This window comes from Paramisgurnus dabryanus, chromosome 7, assembly GCF_030506205.2.
Source record: "Paramisgurnus dabryanus chromosome 7, PD_genome_1.1, whole genome shotgun sequence".
Lineage (NCBI taxonomy): Eukaryota > Metazoa > Chordata > Actinopteri > Cypriniformes > Cobitidae > Paramisgurnus > Paramisgurnus dabryanus.
Genome location: NC_133343.1, coordinates 5,022,914 through 5,044,495, shown reverse-complemented (window position 1 = coordinate 5,044,495; position 21,582 = coordinate 5,022,914). Strand labels below are relative to the sequence as shown.

At 38.9% G+C, this 21,582-nt stretch overlaps 2 protein-coding genes across 2 annotated transcripts in view; one reads left to right on the top strand and one right to left on the bottom strand.

The window, feature by feature from the left end:
* The window catches only part of bcl11ab (BCL11 transcription factor A b), a 31,113-nt gene extending 23,118 nt beyond the window's left edge, over nucleotides 1–7,995 (bottom strand). The window contains exons 1-2 of the mRNA XM_065293771.2: nucleotides 7,635–7,995; nucleotides 5,243–5,569 (exon numbers count right to left, since the gene is read on the bottom strand). Of these exons, the coding sequence (XP_065149843.1) occupies nucleotides 5,243–5,569; nucleotides 7,635–7,689 (382 nt within the window). The 5' untranslated portion in view covers nucleotides 7,690–7,995. The remainder of the gene's footprint in view (nucleotides 1–5,242; nucleotides 5,570–7,634) is intronic.
* Nucleotides 7,996–10,055: 2,060 nt separating this feature from the next.
* The window catches only part of cep170ab (centrosomal protein 170Ab), a 29,825-nt gene continuing 18,298 nt past the window's right edge, over nucleotides 10,056–21,582 (top strand). The window contains exons 1-14 of the mRNA XM_065260319.2: nucleotides 10,056–10,146; nucleotides 13,583–13,740; nucleotides 15,126–15,215; nucleotides 15,316–15,394; nucleotides 15,484–15,542; nucleotides 15,650–15,797; nucleotides 15,871–16,008; nucleotides 16,140–16,613; nucleotides 16,764–17,149; nucleotides 17,243–17,359; nucleotides 17,576–17,711; nucleotides 17,788–19,185; nucleotides 19,338–19,581; nucleotides 20,358–20,463. Of these exons, the coding sequence (XP_065116391.2) occupies nucleotides 13,636–13,740; nucleotides 15,126–15,215; nucleotides 15,316–15,394; nucleotides 15,484–15,542; nucleotides 15,650–15,797; nucleotides 15,871–16,008; nucleotides 16,140–16,613; nucleotides 16,764–17,149; nucleotides 17,243–17,359; nucleotides 17,576–17,711; nucleotides 17,788–19,185; nucleotides 19,338–19,581; nucleotides 20,358–20,463 (3,480 nt within the window). The 5' untranslated portion in view covers nucleotides 10,056–10,146; nucleotides 13,583–13,635. The remainder of the gene's footprint in view (nucleotides 10,147–13,582; nucleotides 13,741–15,125; nucleotides 15,216–15,315; nucleotides 15,395–15,483; nucleotides 15,543–15,649; nucleotides 15,798–15,870; nucleotides 16,009–16,139; nucleotides 16,614–16,763; nucleotides 17,150–17,242; nucleotides 17,360–17,575; nucleotides 17,712–17,787; nucleotides 19,186–19,337; nucleotides 19,582–20,357; nucleotides 20,464–21,582) is intronic.

Here is a 21,582-nt window from a genome sequence, read left to right as displayed (position 1 = left end):
ATGCTTTAATGTATCTGGGTGATTTTCACAAAATCCAGATTTAGACGGTGTCCAGCATCAGAATTTTTAAAAAGCCCTTGAATCCATATTTTTAACATATAAGATTAAGGTCTGAACTTACTATAACCATTATTTTTAGAGGATTTAAAAAATATAGAATTTTTTAGATTATCATTATAAAAAATTATCATTACCGCAACATGATATTACATTAAATATATGCATTTACAAACTCATGTTTCGGTAATGAGAAATAAAAAGTTGTCTAGGTACTATGACAAACTAAATTTAAACTTTTATCTTATTTTATAAAAAATAAGAACTGCTTACTTGGTAGCCATCTTGAGTGTCACAGTCAATTATTTCCCTTCCAACAATTTTTTTTAAAAATGTTAGTTCCTTAAGGGCTTAAACAATGATTGAAAATTGTTGCGGAGGATGAGAAAATTGGTCTTGGACACATTTCTATTCCTTATTATTGTCTCTACATTTACCAATGATAACCAAATACCACATGTTTCTTTACTGTAAATTCTTATAGTAAAACATGCACTGAAGCTTTCGATTGTTTAGATTTTTTTACTTATAAATATTTCCATCTCAAAGAAACCAAATCCGGTCATGGACACGTTGCGGTAATGAAAATTTCCCCCTTAAATGTGGAAAAAACAACAAAATTGGTTTGTATGATGTCATTTGAAATCATGTGCAAAATAGTACATGAAGAGATGTTTGCAACTTTATGCCTCTTATTTTGATACTCTTATTTTGCATTTACATTTTTGTCAAAATGTGTCATGACAGCTCATAAGTCAAATTTCGCCAGAATCACCCATCTATCCTATTTCACCCCATTCCTGCTTGATGTTTTTGCAACAAAAAAATGTCAATTATAAATTGTACAGTATTTTCTGTACACCTTTAGGCAATTTTGTATTCCCCAGGCAAACACTAAACACAGCAAAGCATCTCTGGAGAAAATGTGTCCACAGCACAGCTGGCCGGCCACACACACACACACACACACACACACACACACACACACACACACACACACACACACACACGTACACAATATCATATGCTACTGACAGATCCGATTATTGTACAGCTTCACGCTGAAAGGGGTTTCTGTCACAACACTATATATATGAACATTGAGGTGTGTGTGTGTATGCGTAAATATGTATCACCACATATGTCCTTCTGCAATGTGTGTGTGCATTGTAAAACTATAACCTTTTCACAACAATACAATTTCTGTGACCATTAATAGGCTTTCTGTGCTAGATTTGCTTTACAAAAGGCACTGCTGTGTGGCATATTGATTACAGACACTACATGAAGCCTTTTCATCGAATAGGAGGCCAAAAAACCCTGCATACATAATAATGACAAATAAACGAGAAAACTAATGTTTAAAATAATCTGGATGTACTACAGCATGTCACACAGCGGGACACTTGTGTCAAGTACAAAGCTAAACTTTACTACGTACACGCAAACACTTTCTCGCTTGCTCGGTGCCAATGTCCTACCATATGCCCACTGAAAGGGAAGCCTTTGGAGGCGTCTGCCAAGTCAAACCCGCTATCATGTTGTGTTTAGGCAGTCCCAGAACACCACACAACCACAGACACAAACACTGAACCTCAGCGCGTACCAACACATCAACCTAATGCTTCTGTAATGTAAACATTAACCAAACCATATTTAATCTACATACAGCATCAAAGAAACATACCTCAATTCGGAGGATGCTCTTCATTGCTAAAATCTGAACTACATTTTATTGTCTCATGCTCTTCATCTTAAAAGCTGCGTAAATCAGTCCGATATTAAATGTGTTCTTAGTTTGTCACACCACAGAAAAAATGTATTATTGACCATCCAGCCAAATTTGAATCATAAAAAACACGCCCACTAGTGTGAAAGCCACCGTTGCGTTCAACTTTTAAATACCGCAACAACCTGAATGGATGCTCACGATTGTGCGTCATCAAACCACCTTTTTAGCCCCACCCAAATAATCCTGAACACAGAAATGTGGGAAGAATTTTTTTTTTCTGTTGAGGAAAACATTCCAGGGTTTTCTCCATATAGTGGACCTCAACAGTTTACAGTCTCAATGCGGTTTAAAATTGCATTTTTAATGCAGCTTTAAAGAGCTCTAACCAATCCCAACCGAGGCATAAGGGCCTTACCTAGCGAAACGATCATATCAAAATATGCATTTTTAAACCACAACCTTTGTGATGCGCCAGCGCAAATTTACATATTACGTAATCTCGGCAAAAGGTCATGCATGACGTATGCGAAACTAGCGCTTCAGTGTTTACAAGTGTGGAGAAAGAGGACCGTTCAGATGTTGTTGTACTGTATGTGAAATTATGCTAATATATGTTTTTGTGTCATTAATGGTTTAAAATCGTCCACAAATGTGCGTTTCATATATGTAACGTGTGACCTTTCGACGTTATTGCGTAATACGTAAGGTCGTGCTGATGCATCACGCGGCTAGTGCAGGACAAAAAGTTATGGTTTAAAAGTAATTTTTGGCGAAAATTATGATTTTTTCTCTAGATAAGACCCTTATGTCTCAGTTGGGATCGTTTAAACGGTAAACTGTTGAGGTCCACTAAAGTCCACCATATGGGGAAAAATCCTGGAATGTTTTCCTTAAAAAAATGTATTTCTTTTTGACTGTAGAACGAAAGAAATAAACATATTGGATGACATGGGGGTGAATAAGTCATTTTTTTAACAGTTTAACCCCACTATTCAATACTATATAGTTTGCAGTCTTTGTAACATGTTTCATCAATACATATCTCAATCTTTAAAGCAAACTATGATCTTTTCTCAGAAATGACATGAGAGAACTAAATCAAAAGTACTATTCCATTTCCTCTTCAGTTTCATTCTTTTATATAAAGCTAGATTATAAAACTACACGCTTGTAAAGTTCTTCTGACAATGCACTTTTGGGGATCCCCAAGCTGTTCCCCAAACTCTCCCCCAGCTAACGATCCATAACTCTCCCTGGTAAGAGAACAGTGGATGAGCGCCAAAGATGTCAAAAAAGAGTGAGCCAAGAACACCAGACGCCTTTGGATAGCCCATTGCACTCAAATTTATTACGTGATGTACTTGCACGTGTCATGTAAATATGATCTGTATGGCGATATATAGCTGCTAACTTCAAAGCTCCATTCCATGCGTTTACCAAACGAAGGCGGCTTTTAAAATCTGAGACCATGGATGAAAACTCACAAAACGGTAATAACACACACAATCCCATATACACGCCTCAGAGAAAATGGCTTCACATGGATGTACTTAAGAAAATAACCCTAGAAAGGAGAGAGAGATAGCAGATAAGGGGGTTTGGGGGGGATTGTCTAAAGGGGGTTATTGCCCAGCCTGATCGTCTGGTCTGCTCGAGGGCATTCAGACTTGAATAAAATAGGGGTCTGATGGGGTGTTGTTCGGGGAGGGGGGTATTAAAAGCGGCTGTGTCCACATGCATATCTTAGATTGTTTATCATGCAAATTTTCCAGAGCGTGAACCTTCAACAGATTCACCATTTACAGCCGATACAGAATTCCATCTGTTGTGACGGACATCTGCTTGCACGACTCGACCGCAGACTTTACATCACGCGTGGTCTTCACATGTAACAGTGAAGGCGTGTGACCTGTCTGGAAACACGCACAGATGGACTACATGGATAGTAGCGTGTCATTTTCAACAAGAACTGTCTAATCCAAATATGATCTATAATAATAGTAAGCATAACTTGCAAGATTAGCTGCGTTTCCAAGATTTGTGCAAAATATTAGCGTTATTTTGTAAATGTCGACAAAAGACTATTGCAAATGACTGCGTTTGCATTAACCGATGTTTTGCGACTAAAACGTAATTTCGTTGTCTCACGATAAGTCTTTCTTAAACCATGGCAACGTGTGTGTACGAGTTTATACAGCGCTGCCAAGACATCAAAATACGCACTTGACGTTTTTGTGATGCCACGAAGTCGACCACACCTCTTCTGTTTTGTCGTCCAATCAAGCATATTGCGGCATATTTAAAGAATGGTTATGGGACTTTAAAAAAAATCTGAACTTTGGCAGATATTTGCGATGCATAGGAGCTTGCTCTAGTAGTTACGTGATTACAGGAAGCGAACGGAGTCACAGAAAACTCTCCCATGACGCGAATTTCCGAATGTCTGGAATGACTAAAATTTCACACGCGGCTTTCACGCGCGAATGAAGCGAGTAAACTCAAAATGTTCAAGCGTCCAACTACGCCAAATATCGCGTTTTTCCCGCCTCTACTGCGTCTGGTGTGAACGCACAGTGAGACAAATGCCAACTTCCAAAACTTGCAAATATGAACAATCTCCATGTGATAGATTCCTATCCAAGACTTTTACAGAAGTCCTAAAAATCCTATAGCAATAAACTGTAAATGTTATTATGAAATTGAATAGAAACAATAACACATTTACATTCATGAATTTGGCAGACACTATTATCTAAAGGTAATCACAATACAGCGCAGGCTATAGACGGTTTCAGCAGTAACAACATAAACAAGCGGCTGTCGTGGTCCGCACGTAACTTCCGGTAAACTCCGCTAAGAATAAATAACAACAAAGTTCTTTACACGTAGTTTATTTATATAACAATCAAAAAAACAACACATAGATTACCTAGGAAACCAAAACATTTGTTATTTTCGACGAGGCATTTGTTCAAGAGATCAGTTTAGCAACTAGTCAGACCATTAAAAAACGAAACCGGAAGTAAATTTCGGATCCAGGCGTGTATCGCATCAGCGCACGTGCGTCCGATGAAACCGTCTATACACATTATATGAATCGGTGCAATCTGGAAATCAAACCTATGACCATAGCATTGCTCGTGCCATCCTCTACCATAATATTTGCATATCTTTTCCTTTTCAATCCTGTAGCCATGCATTTATTCAGATACAACCTTATAAAAAACAACACCAACTGGGAACAACTGCTAAACCCACACAGATCACTTTTTCTATAATTTTTCTCTACTACTGTTGTTTTTTCCAGTATTGTGAAAACATGGACCAATCACAGTCCGACAAAGCTGCTTGCTGTATAGTGCATCTGATAAGGAGAAATCTGATATATGTGCATTCATCAGGGTATCTCTCAAAAATGTTTGCGAGCTCCAACATAAACATCAGTTACTCTACCTGTCATGGGTTCCTGCTTGGGCCGTAATCCATGTGGTGTGGAGGCAAAATGCTCCTCTTCGCGGGGCGAGACCTGAACAGCCACCTCCACGGGGACGCGCATGTCTGCGCGTGGAGGTGACGACGGCTCATCTGAACCTTTGTCCGTGCATAGGCGCCCCTGACATTGCCTGCGTTTGTGTTCAATAAACAGCAGTATATCAGCCAAAGGAAACCTGGAGTGACACTGGCCACAGGTGAGAAGATCCGGATCGCCTTTAGGTGTGGATGGTTCCGATCCGAGATGGCTTTCCCCGTCCTCAGGGATATCTGCCGTCACAGGCTCGGCTGCACCATGGGAAACACAAAGAAAGTGTGAGATATGGTGAACGCACACTATATTGAAAGCTGATAATGACTTGACAGGTGATAATTATACATTTACCATAAGTGATAATTATAACCACCACCACTACCATATAAATGGACTTGCAGTACTGGAGGCGTTAAATGTCTCAGTGGGTTGGCAAGGTGCAAACATGGATGTATATGAAAGAGTGTAAGCGATTACTAATCACAGATATTGTGAAGCTACAATACATTGTAACCGCAGCATAAATGTTGCCAGAAATATTCACAGCCAATCAATTTAAGATTAAGAGTATATGAGAAACAAAAGATGAAGAAAAACATCGGTAGTTGCGTGACCCTGTTCATTATCCTGCCAATCTCACGTCTTAATGAACCCAACACCTCTGAGAATCAAAAAATAGATTCTCATTTGACTTCGAGATGATTGGAACCCATTTTGTTAAAAGTGCTCGAATGCTCTGAACCGAGGTTAGCTATTGAGGGGAATATGTGGGGTAGTTCCCAGATGGGCAGAGAGAGCGTATGAAAGAGCGATCAGAACGATCACGAGCCTGAACTGGGCTAAAGGAGACGGTTGCCATCGGTGACAGGTTAACCCTAATTGTGTGTCATGTCGTGTGGGACCACGGTGTGGGTCACAGAGATGAGAAAGGGAGTAAAAAAATGTAATTTCAACCTTTTAAAAAATAGGTAATAGGTCTTGTAAAAAGAGTTTTTGCCATTATCACTTCCAAAAATACAGTTTACTATTTTAAACATGTTGTCTGCATGATAAATGAATAATACACTTTCTGGCTGCAAGTATCTGCCAAACTCACATTTCACAAATATTATGTTTTAAAGGGACAGTTCACCCAAAAATGAAAAATCTGTCATCATTTTCTCATCCTCATGTTTTAGTCTGTATGAATTTCGGATGAACACAGAAGTTATGTTGATAAATGAGAGTAAGCACACATCTGATTGTAACCATTGACTTTTATCGTCTTTGTTTTCCTACTATGGAAGTCAATGGTTACAATCAGATGTGTGCTTACCACCATTTATGAAAATATCTTATCAGAAAAAAGAAATTCATACAGGTTTAGAACAACATGAGGACAAGAAAAATTTTTGGGTGAACTATCCCTTTAAGAGATTGAACTTTTGTGTACCTACTCTATGTCCACACACCTTGAACCCAATGATCATTAATGACATCAAACCAATGTTTACATAAAGTAACTTAGTTTGTAAATTGATAGGTGTGGGAACACTCAAAAAAGGTGACAAAAGGTTAGCAAGAACAAGACCAAGTTCAAGTTCAGTTTTATCTCCTATCGCCCCTCATTTATTAATGTTCTGCCCCCTAGCGGCTAAATAGTGCAATTCATATCGCACGGTGCGGCGTCCGTACAAGCAAAGCTATCTAAAAATGACTTAAAACGCTCACAAACCTAGTTCAGAGTCGACTTTTAAGCAGAATTGATGTTAATGTTAACATTTGTTGTGAAGTTTATGGTTTTTAGAATTTGACTGTAACATTAAACACACTTAAAGAGCCGTGGGAAACCTCGCATGGGATTTAAACAGGCTTACTATTTAAAATGCACGCTAAACTAACATCTCCATATTCGATAAAACGGAAGCGCACCTATAAACAATAAAAAACAGTATATCTATAAATACTGACTAAAGATGATAACTTACTAATTAAAATGCACTTAAACTAATGCAAAGTCCAAATTTAAAACCTAAGCGTCGGACTTTTTCCAGAGCAAAATGTACATACCTGTATTTTGAATACAGTCAACGATTAGGCTAAAATCACGTTTAATTCACGTCCACACATTCGTGCACTACTGTATACAGGCTAAAAAAATAAATCAATAAATATATATATCAGACACATATGCATACCCAGCCTTCATGCATTGCGGAACACCAAAACGCTCTTCACTATTCACTTAAGAGACGCGTCTTTCCAAACTCAACGAAACGTATTCATATAAAGTGCATTTAATTGATCAAAACAGAAGAAAAAAGATTTGTTTGAACTTACGCGAAAAGTCCCGCTTGCTTAAGTGCTGAGGTCTGCCCTGCTTGCGGCGAGACATGTTGGACGCGCTCTCAGCCGGGCTCACATTGGGAACAGCCAGATTCGTGGAGATCCCAGAGGAAAAGATCTTCAGCGATGCATCAAGTATCCCAAATGAACTATAGATAACAGTACAGGAGAGACCCGTGTAGCAGGACGCGTGCGCTGGGCTTCATTGCCTCTTACAGAGAAGTGTGGAGGAGAAAGTACGCGAAGTCTCCTGCGCTGCTGAAGGTTCAAGTGCGGATGTGACGCGCCAGCGAACTTGACCGTCCAGAGGTAGATGATGGACATGGACCTACAAACACCAGCAGGAGGAGGGAGCCTGAGTGGGAGGGGGTGAGAGTGATAAAAACCAATGATGGGTTGCATGTGAACGACAGACCCCAGCAGCCAATGGGGAGGGTGAGAGAGAAAGAGAGAGAGAGAGAGAGAGAGAGAGAGAGAGAGAGAGAGAGAGAGAGAGAGAGAGAGAGAGAGAGAGAGAGAGAGCCTCGGCTAGACTCTGCTTGTTGTGTCTGCTTCTCCTTGAGTTATAAAGTTGAAAACCAAGCCAAGTCTTAATTAAATACGCAATTGTAATGAGTACAACGATTACACTTTTCAAATAGTCATGTATAGATATTACAATGCTATTACATACTTAATGCAAACTATATTGATAAATTATATTTTTCCCAATATAGTTTGCATAAAGAACTAATCAAACTTAACCGGGACCAAAAAAAAAATTCTAGGCTACTATCAAAAACAATTGCGCCCTCTTCTGTTCGATGATTTAAGAGTGGTAAATTCATTTTTATTCCTTAAAGGTGCCAAAGAATGCATTGAAATACTATGTTAAATTGTTCTTTGATATTTACATAGAAGGTATGTAACTTTATGGAGTGCAAAAATTATCTAGAAACGTTTTAGATGTCCATTTACAACCATAGGATTTGTCCTTTGAATGAAATTGCCCTATTTGAAAAAGGTTATGATTAATAATGTTGAACTCTGCTCTGATTGCTCTGCTCTGTGGCGCATGTCAGTAGCTCACATTAGTAAACAGACTTTATATGTTTGATCCTGTATCGGACGAAAATACTGATTTTGAGGAAAAACTAATTGTCTGGAGATTGTTAATGGACATTTCTGAGTGGTACGTTTTTTGTTTTTTTAGTATGAACCTGCAAACATAAATGTAAAGTCAATAGTAGAACTTTAGCCTAAACGCTAGCATTTATAGAACTAACTAGCAGATTAGGCTAACTCAGCAGTCACAACTTTGTTTTTAGCATTTTAACAACTTTGTTATTAATGTGTAATTTAATGTTGGGGCGTACATCTCGACTGTGACATCACAGTTGGTGTTATGTTGAGATTGAATTTTTATTCTATGGAACCTTTATAACAATAAAGGTGATAAGAATCTGACTGGGTCCAGATTTAAATCACTAAAACCTCGGCTTATGTTGCTTATTCTTTTTTATTTTTAGTTGTTGTCACAATTTTTTATAGGCTACAAATAAACATTTATGATGATACATTGCAGTTCTTTTACATTTTTATGTTTCTTTTACATGTTATTTTATTCTAGTAATCTAAAAATAGTAATTGATTTTTTTTAGATAAATATTTTATTGTTTTTTCTGTATGCTTTCTGAGAACTTAATAATAAAAATAATAACGCTAAGTTATATATATGTACTGTGCAAAAGTTAGGCCACCACCACCAGCTTTGTTGTTTTAGCAAAGTTTTAATATTTATTTTTCACTCTTTTTATTAAGATACAAACAAAAAATACAGGAAATATGTGAAGATTTTGGTTCAAAAACGAGATAACTTTAACATTTTCGTCATAACGTGTTTATTATTAACGTTATCATGTTTGATTGTGTTTTATTGTGCTACATAGCTGTATTTTTTAATGATGAAGGCTTAAACAAACCAACTGCAGTTTAATTGATATTAATTGGAATGCACAATCAAAAAACAAGATTTTTGAAAAATTTGTTTTGGAACCCAAACTCTTTATATACACAAAATTAAAGAAGAGTCTTCTTCATTCATCAGTCAGTATTTAGTGTGACCTTGGCACTAAACACATTTTGAGCGGACTGAAGTCCAGAAGTCATTCGATTAGAAATTAGGATTTAAGGGATCCTGCAGTTGCCTGCTATAGCTCAAGGAAGGGGAGTTTACTGTAAATACTTGACACTTCAGATCTATATACCAATAGACCATTTTGCAGGAAATAAACAACACTGAACAAAATATCAGGCGAGACAAGCTGCACATGAATAAGACTACAGTACAATCATGATCTGCTGACCACAGGGTGCGCCTGTGTCGGTCGTGTTTTCTGACACTACAACGCCATCGTGCGTCAAGAAACGTTACTGCTTTGACACTGGGATGGGCAGTGAAAGCGCTTCTCCGTGCACAAGAACAGACGGATGTCATTTATGAAATAAATACACTGCGATTCACCGGGTGAGTAATGCGGTGTGGCTTTTACACATTAATCTCACTGATGACCATACAAGCGATTATATGTAAGGGCAGATATTTCGCCTGATTGAAGTCGGTAATTGGCCATCACAATGAACCCTAAAGAGACTGATCCGGCCTATTACAGACTAGACATCTGTACGCTGTCTGATGCGTAATAAAATAGTAGCATGCTTATTTAACAAATATTTGTACGTATGTGTTTATTTGTACATAGCACACCGCCCGTCACGTTTGTGTCAATACATACGCACCTGATACAGTATGTATCGATCATGATATTCGCTATAGTGTATATGAACCTGGTAATAAAATATGCGATTGGTGGGACCGACTGTCACCTAAAATAAACATCAGATCTTGCAGGTCTGCTGCATAAAGCATGGCCATTGCTAAGAAGTAAAGGCGGAGATTTGACGCGGAAACGTAAGTGATGCTTATGACTAATGATGATGCATTGACATATAAGGGCGATTCCCACATCTGAGGCATATTAAACATTTTTTAATTGTCCTAAAAAATTTTGTAATGCAAAACCCAATTATTCGATTTTTTTTTTTTATTAAAATAGATTATTGTATTGATAATGTAATGCAAAACCCAATTATTCGATTTTTTTTATTAAAATAGATTATTGTTGGTTGTTATTATAATAAGAAAATATTCCAGCCCAGCCCATATGTCAAAAAAGTAATTTTTTCAAATATGCGAAAATTGCCAGAAATATATGTGCTGAAATATGTTTACAAAAATGTATTTTTCACCAATATATTTTTTGGCCATTTTTTTATATTTTGAAATATATTTTAAAAATAAATATTATTCACGTTGCATTTTAAGAAAAACTTTATGTTACAAACCTGTAAACATAAGAAATTAAATATATTTTCAATTGGAAAATATACTTATAATTTTATACATACGTATACATTTTATACTTATACTTTATACATTTTATACAGACTTTAATATTTTGACCAGGAATATATATATATATATATATATATATATATTAATATATATATATATATATATATATATATATATATATATATATATATATATTAAACTTTACTCTCTACAAAATGTATTCAGCATATAGTTTTGCCCAAAGAAATGTACTGATCGTTATAATTGACTATATAAGGCTGGGCAATATTGATAATTGGGAATAATTTGGGAATATGATGATGTACAATGAATATCTTGGAATTTTCTGCAAAGTTGAATGACTGTTTACATTCAAGGTAAAGCCTCTATCTGCCTTTATTAAAACAGCAAATGAGGAAGATAAAATTTAAAATTTTCCTGCCTTGTTCATAAAAAACAGCTGCAAAAAGTCCTGTCTTCTGTTTTCCCTGTCCAGGTCTTTTATTTTAAAGTGATATCTCTGTTTGCCATGTTTGTAGTTCTTTGTAGTTCTTTTGATCATTGGTCCTCGTGTTTATTGTATCCCAGGTGTGTCTGTTTCCTTGTATGCATTGATGTCACTTTTCCACGTGACCACACCGGAGCACGCCCTGTTGGCAAAACAAAATGTCTGGTTTTCATATTGACTGCTGCGAAAATGCCAGTAAAACTGAATATTATCAGCTTAAATTGAATTTAGTTGGACTTGATAGCAGAGGTGGACAACACTTAGTTACATTTTCCAAGCATCTGTGCTTTATTAGGTTGTTTGTATTGGGAAAAACATTACTTCACTATATTCTAAAGCATAGAATCATACTGTGTATTCTTTAATATTGCATATTAAAATACCTAATTACATTTAAATAGTTTATTTTTACTTGAGTAAAAGTATGTTAATGTACCTAAATGTTAAAGGTATAGTGCAGGGCTATTCAAATCTTACCCTGGAGGGCCGGAGCACTGCATAGTTTAGCTCCAACCCTAATCAAACTTTCCCACCTGTGATTGTCTAGTGATCATGAAGACCTTGATTAGCTTGCTCAGGTGTGTTTGATTAGGGTTGGAGCTAAACTCTGCAGTGCTCCGCCCCTCCAGGGTAAGATTTGAATAGCCCTGGTATAGCGAAAGATTTTCCCGAATTATTTAAAGAACCGCCCCTCCACTTTCTAAAAAAAAATGCACATGTGCACCACTCTACCTCCTCCCGAGAGGGAATGCCTGTTAAACGCGTGCATGAGAAAATGAGAGAGCATGCAGGAGCCTAGTTTCGTCTTTTCGCTCTGTTTACTGTTGCTGTCGGCATGTTTACCGTGTCTGTGCGGTTCGTGACTTGTGCCAGGGCTAGCATAGGTAATCATAGCTTACATCAACTTTTACTAGCAGCGATTTTAAATGGATTTCTTCAAATAGCATGACAATGTTTTCTTTTCGAGTAGAAACTTCGTGTGGGAAGCCCAACCTGTCCTATTAGCTCACGCCAGCGTGTGAAATATTCTCCCAAAAACACTTTGTTCTTGTTTCTTTCTTCATAGTCCTTTCTCTTCTTGTCATACAATTCGTAAACACTTTTTCTATTGCGACCCTCAGACATTTTGAAAAAAAACACAGTGAGAACGCAACCTTCAATGAATGGTTGAAACCGTAGCCCACCACACATATACACCTGAAAGTACGCATGTGCAGAAAGCGAACGTACGACGGTTATTCGTCAACATATCATCAGAATGATTGACATCTGGGATGACCAATAATCTAGATGATCCACCCTGAAAAAGAAAATCTTCCGCTATATCTTTAAATGTAAAATAAAAACGTATTATTTCTGAAATGTAATAGAGTAGAAATAATGATATGCTTTGGAATGTATGTTTTCCAAAGAAAAACACGGATAAAATACAAATACTTGAAAAAAATATGTTTAGAAAGTAAAACTCTGCTTGATATGCTTGTTGCATACCCTCTATAAATAGCCCTAGTGTTTCAGTTGTCCTTTGTCAGTTGTTGTTGTTGGATGTACATGTTTATGTATGTATTCACCACCTCAAGTATTACTTTGTTTTCTGTTTGTGTTTATTTAAATAAATCACTGCGTTTGGATCCGCTGTCTCTGCCTGCCTGTTTCTACACACGTTACATAACAACTGACCAAGGACAACTGAAACACTAGGGCTATTTATAGACAGAAACGAGAAACACCTTGGAAACAATCAACACGAGAACCAATGATCAAAAAAAACCCAAAGAACTACAAACATGGCAAACAAAGACATCACTTCAAAATAAGAGACCCTGGACAGGGAAAACACAAGACAGGACTGTGACAGCTGTTCTCATTTACTAGACCTGGTACAAAGTAGAAACTATCCTCAAAATATTAAAATGTTTCAGGAAGATTTACTCACCCTCAAGCCATTCTTGATGTATGCGATTATCTTTTCAGACAAACTATCCCTTGTAATTCATGAGTCTAACAATGCTTGTATAAACTCTTCTGTGACCCCTAAAGAGAATGTCCTAGAAAAAGATCTGGGGAAAGAGGAGAGGACTGGTCGAGTCAAGATGAGTTTGACATCCTGGTTCTTGGTGAGCGGCGGGGGAACAAGGCACCGCCTTCCCCGGGAAATGATCTTTGTGGGACGAGACGACTGTGAGCTTATGCTACAGGTGATTCAAACATTATTACCCTATTCCCCCTGCAAGTGTACAGTCTTCAACAAATTTAGGCTAAACTAATATGTAATAACTAAATTTAAAAAGAAAAAAGCAATTTTTAGAGCATTAATTATTGTAGGTTAATGTTCAATTATAAGTACACTCATGCATGTTCATGTCTAATGAAAAATGTATGTTTGAGCTAATGTAAAACATGCCTGTTCATAATGCCAACAGGTGGTGCTATGACTATAAGTGAATATAGACGTTTCATTAGGCGCATGCGCATTGTTGCATCTGGACAGAAGTTAACCTCCGGTCTCTGTTTGTTAACGGTCTGGCTAAACTGAACTCTGGAACAAATATCTCAATGAAAATAACAAATGTTTTGGTTTCCTTAAGATGAGGGGAGACGATGATCATGGATCACCGCTATGTGAAGGGATCTGTATTTAAGATTGTATACATTATATAGTACATATTTTACACAGTATAGCTCCGTTTAGCTATGATTTGAACTAAGGTAATCTTATTTGGCTTGTTATCAGAAAAAAAATACTCTAAAATGAAGTTTACCGGAAGTTACGGTTGTTCTATGAAAGCTGTTTTTGTTTATGTTGTTACTGCTGAAACCATCTTTTGGCATGTAGATGTGTTCAGGTCAGTATTATTTTTAATCATGTGAAGTTCGGGACAGATCGACATTGTATGCCTGAGTTCCAGCAACTTTCTGTGTCATGGTGAAACTTCAAATTTTGTCAGGCCAGAACCAAAACAAATTTTAAATCCTTCTCAATTTACCATCACAAAGGCAAGATGACACTTGCCACATATGATGATTATTCAACAAAAACTCTAGGAGGAGTTTGTTAAAGTATGACACATGGAAATGCCAAAAACTGCCCAAAATAGCAGAAAAATTTAAAAAAAGCTGACTCCCTGTTGGGTTTAGGGCTATGCTCCAAAGGACAAAGAGACAAACACGGTGCGAAGGCTGCTTCATTGAAATTTTGGAGGTCACGCCATCGAGCCATTTTCTCACACCAAATTCTGAACCCTACACTAGATGTAATTTTTCCCCACTATTGTTTCATGAATTTTCAAGCATGTTTAGGGTCCTAAAAATTTGATTCATTGTATACTTTTGCTACCAATGTGCACCTTCAATGCACTAATATGGACCTCTGAGGTACTTATATGAACTCTTTAGGTGTAAAGGTGTACTTTTTGAAAAGGTACCCCCTAGTTACAGCTAGATGCCATTTTTGACCATTTTTTCTGACAGTGTACCTTATTTTTGATTTTTGTTTTGATGCAATCCAGCATCAAACAATCAGTCATGTGCTATATTATTAATGCTCTTAATAAAAACCTACACCTTTTCTTTATATTGACAGTCTCGCAGTGTAGACAAACAGCACGCTGTCATCAATTATGAAGTATCTGCAGACGAACATAAAGTTAAAGACCTGGGCAGTCTGAATGGGGTAAGAAGTAAATTCCCTCAGTTTTATGAAAAACTTTCCATAAAAATGTTGACAAAGTATGTTTTTCCAGCTGTGTTACCAGTTCTTTTCTCTACTGTAGACATTTGTCAATGATGTTCGAATACAAGAACAGCAGTATATGACTTTGAAAATGGGTGACAAGCTACGGTTTGGCTATGATATCCTTTCAGATGCAAATAAAAAGTTCCCACTTATTTTTAATTTGTGCAGTCAATGTATAAATTGTTTTCTCCTTAACCCACCTTACATACCAACCTATTCACAGTGGTGCGTGGAGAGTTACATGTCCCAGAGGAGGCACTGAAGGTTAAACAAGTCATTTGGACAATCGTTATGTCATTCGTTCATCAATATCAGTCAGAAGTATTGGACTATGGTGTCTTAAATGACTTTATGTTTACTTTGATTGACAGCATGAAAAGTACACCAGCCAGCTGCAGCTGACGCAAAAGCTCTCCTCATTAGTAGAAACCACCAAAAGTCCAGAGGTTAAAGGCGCAGAGGGAGGAAAAGAGACCAAACCCTCTGAACCACCACCAAAGGCAGAGGAGAAGTTGCCAGGTGGGTAGAGGATGGTTTGTGTGTTAAACAGATTTAACAATATTACAAAGACTATAGGGTCATCTTTGTGCAGGTGACATAGCTGCTCTTCACAGAGGAACCCCTCTGTATGGACAGCCATCTTGGTGGGGCGATGGTGATGCAGATGATGAAAATTCTTTGAAACATGACACAAAGGCTCCTGACCAAAGACAAGCCAGGTGTGAAACAGGTAAGATAATTTTTTTCTAACGTTTAATCAAATTTATCAACATACAATCATTCGTGTGGTGGCATTGGTGGCATACGGATGTTTCATGAATCTCACACGAACCCTGTCGTAAGATGATATTTAACCCACAGGCCGCAAGGACAATCCAACAAAGCAGCAGGTTGGGTCAGGAACCACAGCACCGAACTTGGGAACCCAGGAGCCAAGTTACTTTGAGATTCCTTGTAAGGAGACTCCACCAGTGGGGTGTGGCACAGGAGAAAGTTTTCCTGTTAGCACAGAGGCAGCAGCATCAGCTTCCACCATCCCAGCGCAGGAGGGTGGAGTGCCTGGACACGCTTCCTTCACTATTGAGTTTGACACAGTGGCTTCAGGAAAAGGCAAGGACAAGGCTGTGAAGGGTTCCCAAGACAATCGCCAACGGCCGAAAAGAGGGGGAGGGGAGGAGCTGAGTGCCTTGCAGGCTGCTATGGTGGCAGCGGAGGTTAAGGTGGCGGACTGGCTTGCACAGAATGAGCTGCCACTGGCCCGCTCAGAATCTGTAGCAGAGGATGATGGAGACAGCGTGAAAAGTGATGTGCCAGTGCAGCTGAAAAGCCTCAGAGGTAGCCTGAAGTATAAATAATATGTGCTGTATATTGGGTGTATGTTGCTCAAAGAGACGTGTAAATGATGTAATGCCTTCTGGAAACCATTAGCTTTAGTCATAAGTCAATGGTCATGTGCTTAGCTTCAGTCTTTACTCTCTCACTCAGGCAGCAAGCATGAGGATGGAACTCAGAGTGACTCTGAGAATGCTTTGGGAGAACAGATCAGCAGCCGAAGGGCGTTCCTGCAGGAGCGTTACAGAGGAAGGCAGGGTGTGTCAAGGACAGAAGAACATTTTTGTGGGAGGGAAGATCTCTTCCAGCATAAACCATCATCTGCATCTAAAAAGATGGCACCAGTAGGGGGTGAGGATAGCGAAAAAGCAACCCGTTCTTCACCACAGAAAGCCAAAACATCCAGACAGCAAAGCTTTGGGTCTCAAGAGACTACTAATAAGGGACAAATAGATGACCAAAGCGACAGAGGGACCTACACTATAGAGCTGGAAAATGGCAATGCTGAGGAAGAAGAGGCGAGACGTATGATTGATAAGGTAGATGTGCAGTAGCACAAAAAGTTCATGTTTGTTTCAATGGTTGTAGACATCTATAAATTTCATAGCATCAGTGAACGTGTTACATTTTAGGTGTTTGGGGTGGAGGATAATCAAGCCCTGACACAACTGCGTTTCCCAAAGCACCAAAGAGATAGAGGCACCATCTCTCCAAGATCTGGAACCATGGAAACAACACAAGCTGGTTATGTGGGTGCAGAGACTGAAATATTTTTTAATATTTATGTCACTGTTCTGAAAAGCAATTTGAATAGCTACTAAAAGCATGCATGTCTGGAACAAAACAATGTAACCCGTCTAGGCTTCCATTCCGTTCAAGATTTATATCTGTATACTTGTTGTTTTACACTCAGTTATTAAAGATCTACAATAAACCATAAAAATAAAAGTGATATGTTTCCATAGGTGTTACCAGATGACTTGGTTGTAGCAGGTGGTCCAAGGTGGATCTCACAGTGGACTAGCCTAGCTGCAAGTCATATACGAACAGATCCTGAGGGATCTGGGACTGAACCCACTATGCTTACCACGGATAAGAAAGGTTTTAATTAAGTTTTAACACTTATTAAACATTATAAACCACTTTGTTTTTAAAACATCCTCTTTCTTTTCCACAGAGGACACATCAGGACACTCAGAACGTAAGCGAAGGACCCTCCCACAGCTTCCCTCTGAAGACTCTGCTATGGAACCAGTGGCTCCAGAAAGCCAAAGAAGACAATTCAGGCAAACAGTGCCTCTGTCTGAGAAACAGGACCTAGAACTTCAGGAGAAAGCAGATCAGTTTCATAGAATTTCCAAAACTGGACAAAGAGTGGCAGAAACAACCTTAGCAAGCAAAGACTTAGATCGGTCCAAAGTGAGCAAGCAAGCTTCAACCAAAACTCATGACGTGGGGTGTAAGGTTGGTCAACAAGGACCTCAATCAAGACAGACTGTAGGGGGTGAGAAGAAACAAGATGATGGGAGACGGAAAAAAGTTGTGGAGGACAGGGAAAAGACTGGGAAGCCGCTATTGAGACAGGAAAGCTTTACAGTAGAAAGACCAAGTGCTAATGTTCCCCTGGAGCTCATACCTTGCATCGATGGGCCTGGTACCTCAGTCCAGCCAAGGGAAATGGGTGTTATCAGTGAGGCAATTGATGTTGTCAATATGTTAAAAGACTCAGAGGCTGTAGCTTCTTTTTTGGAAACCACTCTATCAGACCTTGCAGATCCACCCAGCTACTCCCTGGAAGGCTCTGTCTCACCTGAATCTGACATTGATACGACAAGCACTGTCAGTCAAGCTGGGGGAGAGGGAAGACGAAAAACAGCCCAAAGGAAACATTCGTCTGGAGGTCCAGATCGTGATACTAATAAGCACACCAGAGCAACTGAAAGAAAGAGCAAGACTCAGCCCGCTGGCTCAGCTGGATCAAGGGCTTGGACGTCTCTCGACCTAACAGATGATGACTTAAGCTCTTCTTTTACACAAGACACTACATCTTCCAAGAGACCACATGGCCGGGGACAAAATATCAGCTCTAGGGCAGAGCCTACAGGTGGCAAAACTAGAGGAGCAAAGACAGCAGTTGCTCCTGCACCGGTTACCTCTAAACCAAGCACCCAGCCCAGACCAACACGGGCTTCTCTCCTTCGCCGTGCACGACTGGGCGACACTTCTGATCATGACCTTGGAGATGCCGACCGTATGTCGGTCGCTTCAGAGGCTTCTACCGCCAGTTCTACTTCAAGACCTTCAGCTGGCCGTAGGACTCTCTCTCGGATTGAGGCGCTTGCACAACCACGAAGGCCAAGAGTGTCTTCGCCTTCAGCTCGGAGTGATTCAGAGGCTACATCAGGCAGGATCAGGGGTTTCACCCCACGCCCAGCCCCTGAGAGTGCACTGCGCCTGGGTCTCCGGTCCACAGCACCCTCTTCCACTGTGGTAGTCCCCAGAGCAAGAGCGAACAGTGCTTCCAAGTTGCCTGATAAGTGTGCTGGTGCTCCTCATGTACAAAGTACACCAGCAGGTAAGACCTTGGAGCAGCTTATCCAAATATAAAAATTCTGTCCTGAACCCCTAAGATATTGGGTTGGGTATTCAACAACAAACTCATGCTGTTATATTTTAAGAATAAAAATGGTAAAATAAAACAAACCTTTTTGCACGTCTTCCTCATAGCAAGTGGAAAATGGCGCCGTGTACCCATTGAATATGCTTCTACCTCGGAGGATGAGTATGGCTCGAACCGTCACCCCACCCAGCACACCCGTCTACGTCCAATAGCTCCACAGGTGGCTCAGTTAGGGGGTTCAGCCCCTGCGACACCCAGCCCTGGTGGTGTCTTCATGCTGCGACACCAGTCCAGCAGAGAACAGGATGATTATATGAGAGACTGGACTGCTCACAGTGAAGAGATTGCCAGGTAACTCTCAAGGCCTAAAACATTCCCATCAGCACTACCTGCACTATTGCAGTTTAGTGCAGTGGGTGTTTACTTCAAATCAAATTTAAAGAATTGACTTTTTAAAATTAGCAAATGGATGAATTACTGACCTTAGAAACTGTACTTACACTTCAATGGAAACATACAAAATAGTTACATACTCAAACCCTATTCACACCCCCAGCGGCTTTGTCACTACGCAATGAACGTCACTACTGCTTAAATTTTGTCCCACGTCATTGAATGTTGGCATCGAATCAGTTTTAAGCAACTTAAAATACCACTCTAGAAAAAGATTGCATATCAATTGCACTACTGCATAATGTGTCATATGAAAAATGAATAAGCAAATGCTCTATACCCATGCAGCCATCTATCAGTGCTGAAACTGTAAAAGCTATCTAAGCTCTCCCACACAAACACCAAATGAATAGGCTTACGTTCATTATAACCATTTTTAATATATAAATGTCCCTGTATGTGGCCAGAAACATGCATAAAATCAGAAAACCGATTAACTTTTCTCTGTTGCTGACACCTTACCAGATTAGATGACTCAAGGCTGATCACATGAGTTTTGCATTTGCATACTGTAGGGTTACCTTTTTTCATTTTTTTCATCTGCTCAACCATCGTCTCTCACTGAACATTAATAAGTTCATTACAGACATTTTAAAGAAGGGTTCATACTGATGAATACAGACGTGTATATTCAGTCCATAATCTTATATTTTGTTTATCTATGACTGTTTCAGAATCAGCCAAGACCTGGCAAAGGATTTGGCCATGCTGGCACGCGAGATTCACGATGTTGCCGGTGAGATTGACTCTGTTAGTCCCTCCTCCGCTCCCTTGACTTCGGTAAGATCACAGCCCATTGGTACACTCTTTTATGAAGCAATTCATTTAAAGCAACACTATGTAGTTTCCATGTAAAAATGACTTACAGCTCCCCCATGTGGTTGAAAAGCGCAACAGTTCCTGGTATCAGACAGTCTTCTGCAGGCAGGGGGAGGGGCGGGGCTGTGTGCTCTACCCTCCACCGCCACTTTCAGAGTGTGCTTGTAGCAGCTAGGAGGCTGCTCAGGTTGCAGCAACAGTAAAATTTGTCCAGTTAAAAGTTGTTCTATCACTGAAATAATTTTAGAGACATTATTTAAAGGTAAAAAAATACATAGTGTTGCTTTAATATGACTGTAGAGATTAATATCAACATGCATTAACAACCCTGTTAAAAAACCTAGTTAATAAAAAGTGTGCTGACACATGAAGAACATTACTGTAATTCTAAGGACATAGGATAAAAGGACAGCAACTATTTACATAGGTTATGCAGCTAACTTAGCCACATTTTTTAGTACACTATTTTAACTCTTTCCCCGCCAGCATTTTTTAAAAAAGTTGCCAGCCAGCATTTTGTTGTGATTTTCACGAAAGTTTAATGCCTTCCAGAAAAATTTCTACCATAAACATACAATATATCAAATGAAAGAACAGACCCTCTGCTTTCAAACAAACAAACAAAAAAATTTGAGCAGAAAGCTGAGATAACTGCATATTTTTAAGGACTTTGTTAGAGATGAGATTCAGAACGATGATCAAAACATACACAGATTTTTTACTGTTTTTGAAGCAGTGGATGCTTTAGTGTTTTGATAAGTTAGGTAAGAGCACCACCTAGTGGATAATAGCGGAAATTACTGTAAAAACTCGTCAAGTGATCTCGTCAATTAAGAGAAAGCTCTTCCCTGCCAATGACAAATTTTTATGGCAATCCATATTCCCGCTATTATCCGTCAGGTGTCGCTCTTACCCAACTTATAAAGCACTGAAGCATCCACGGATTCAAAACAGTAAAAACTGTATGTTTTGATCATCCCTCGGAATTTGATCTCTATAAAAGTCCTTTACAAAAATGCAATTATCTCAGCTTTTTGCTCAAAATTGCTCAAAAAGAAACCGACCCATATTTGAGAGGTG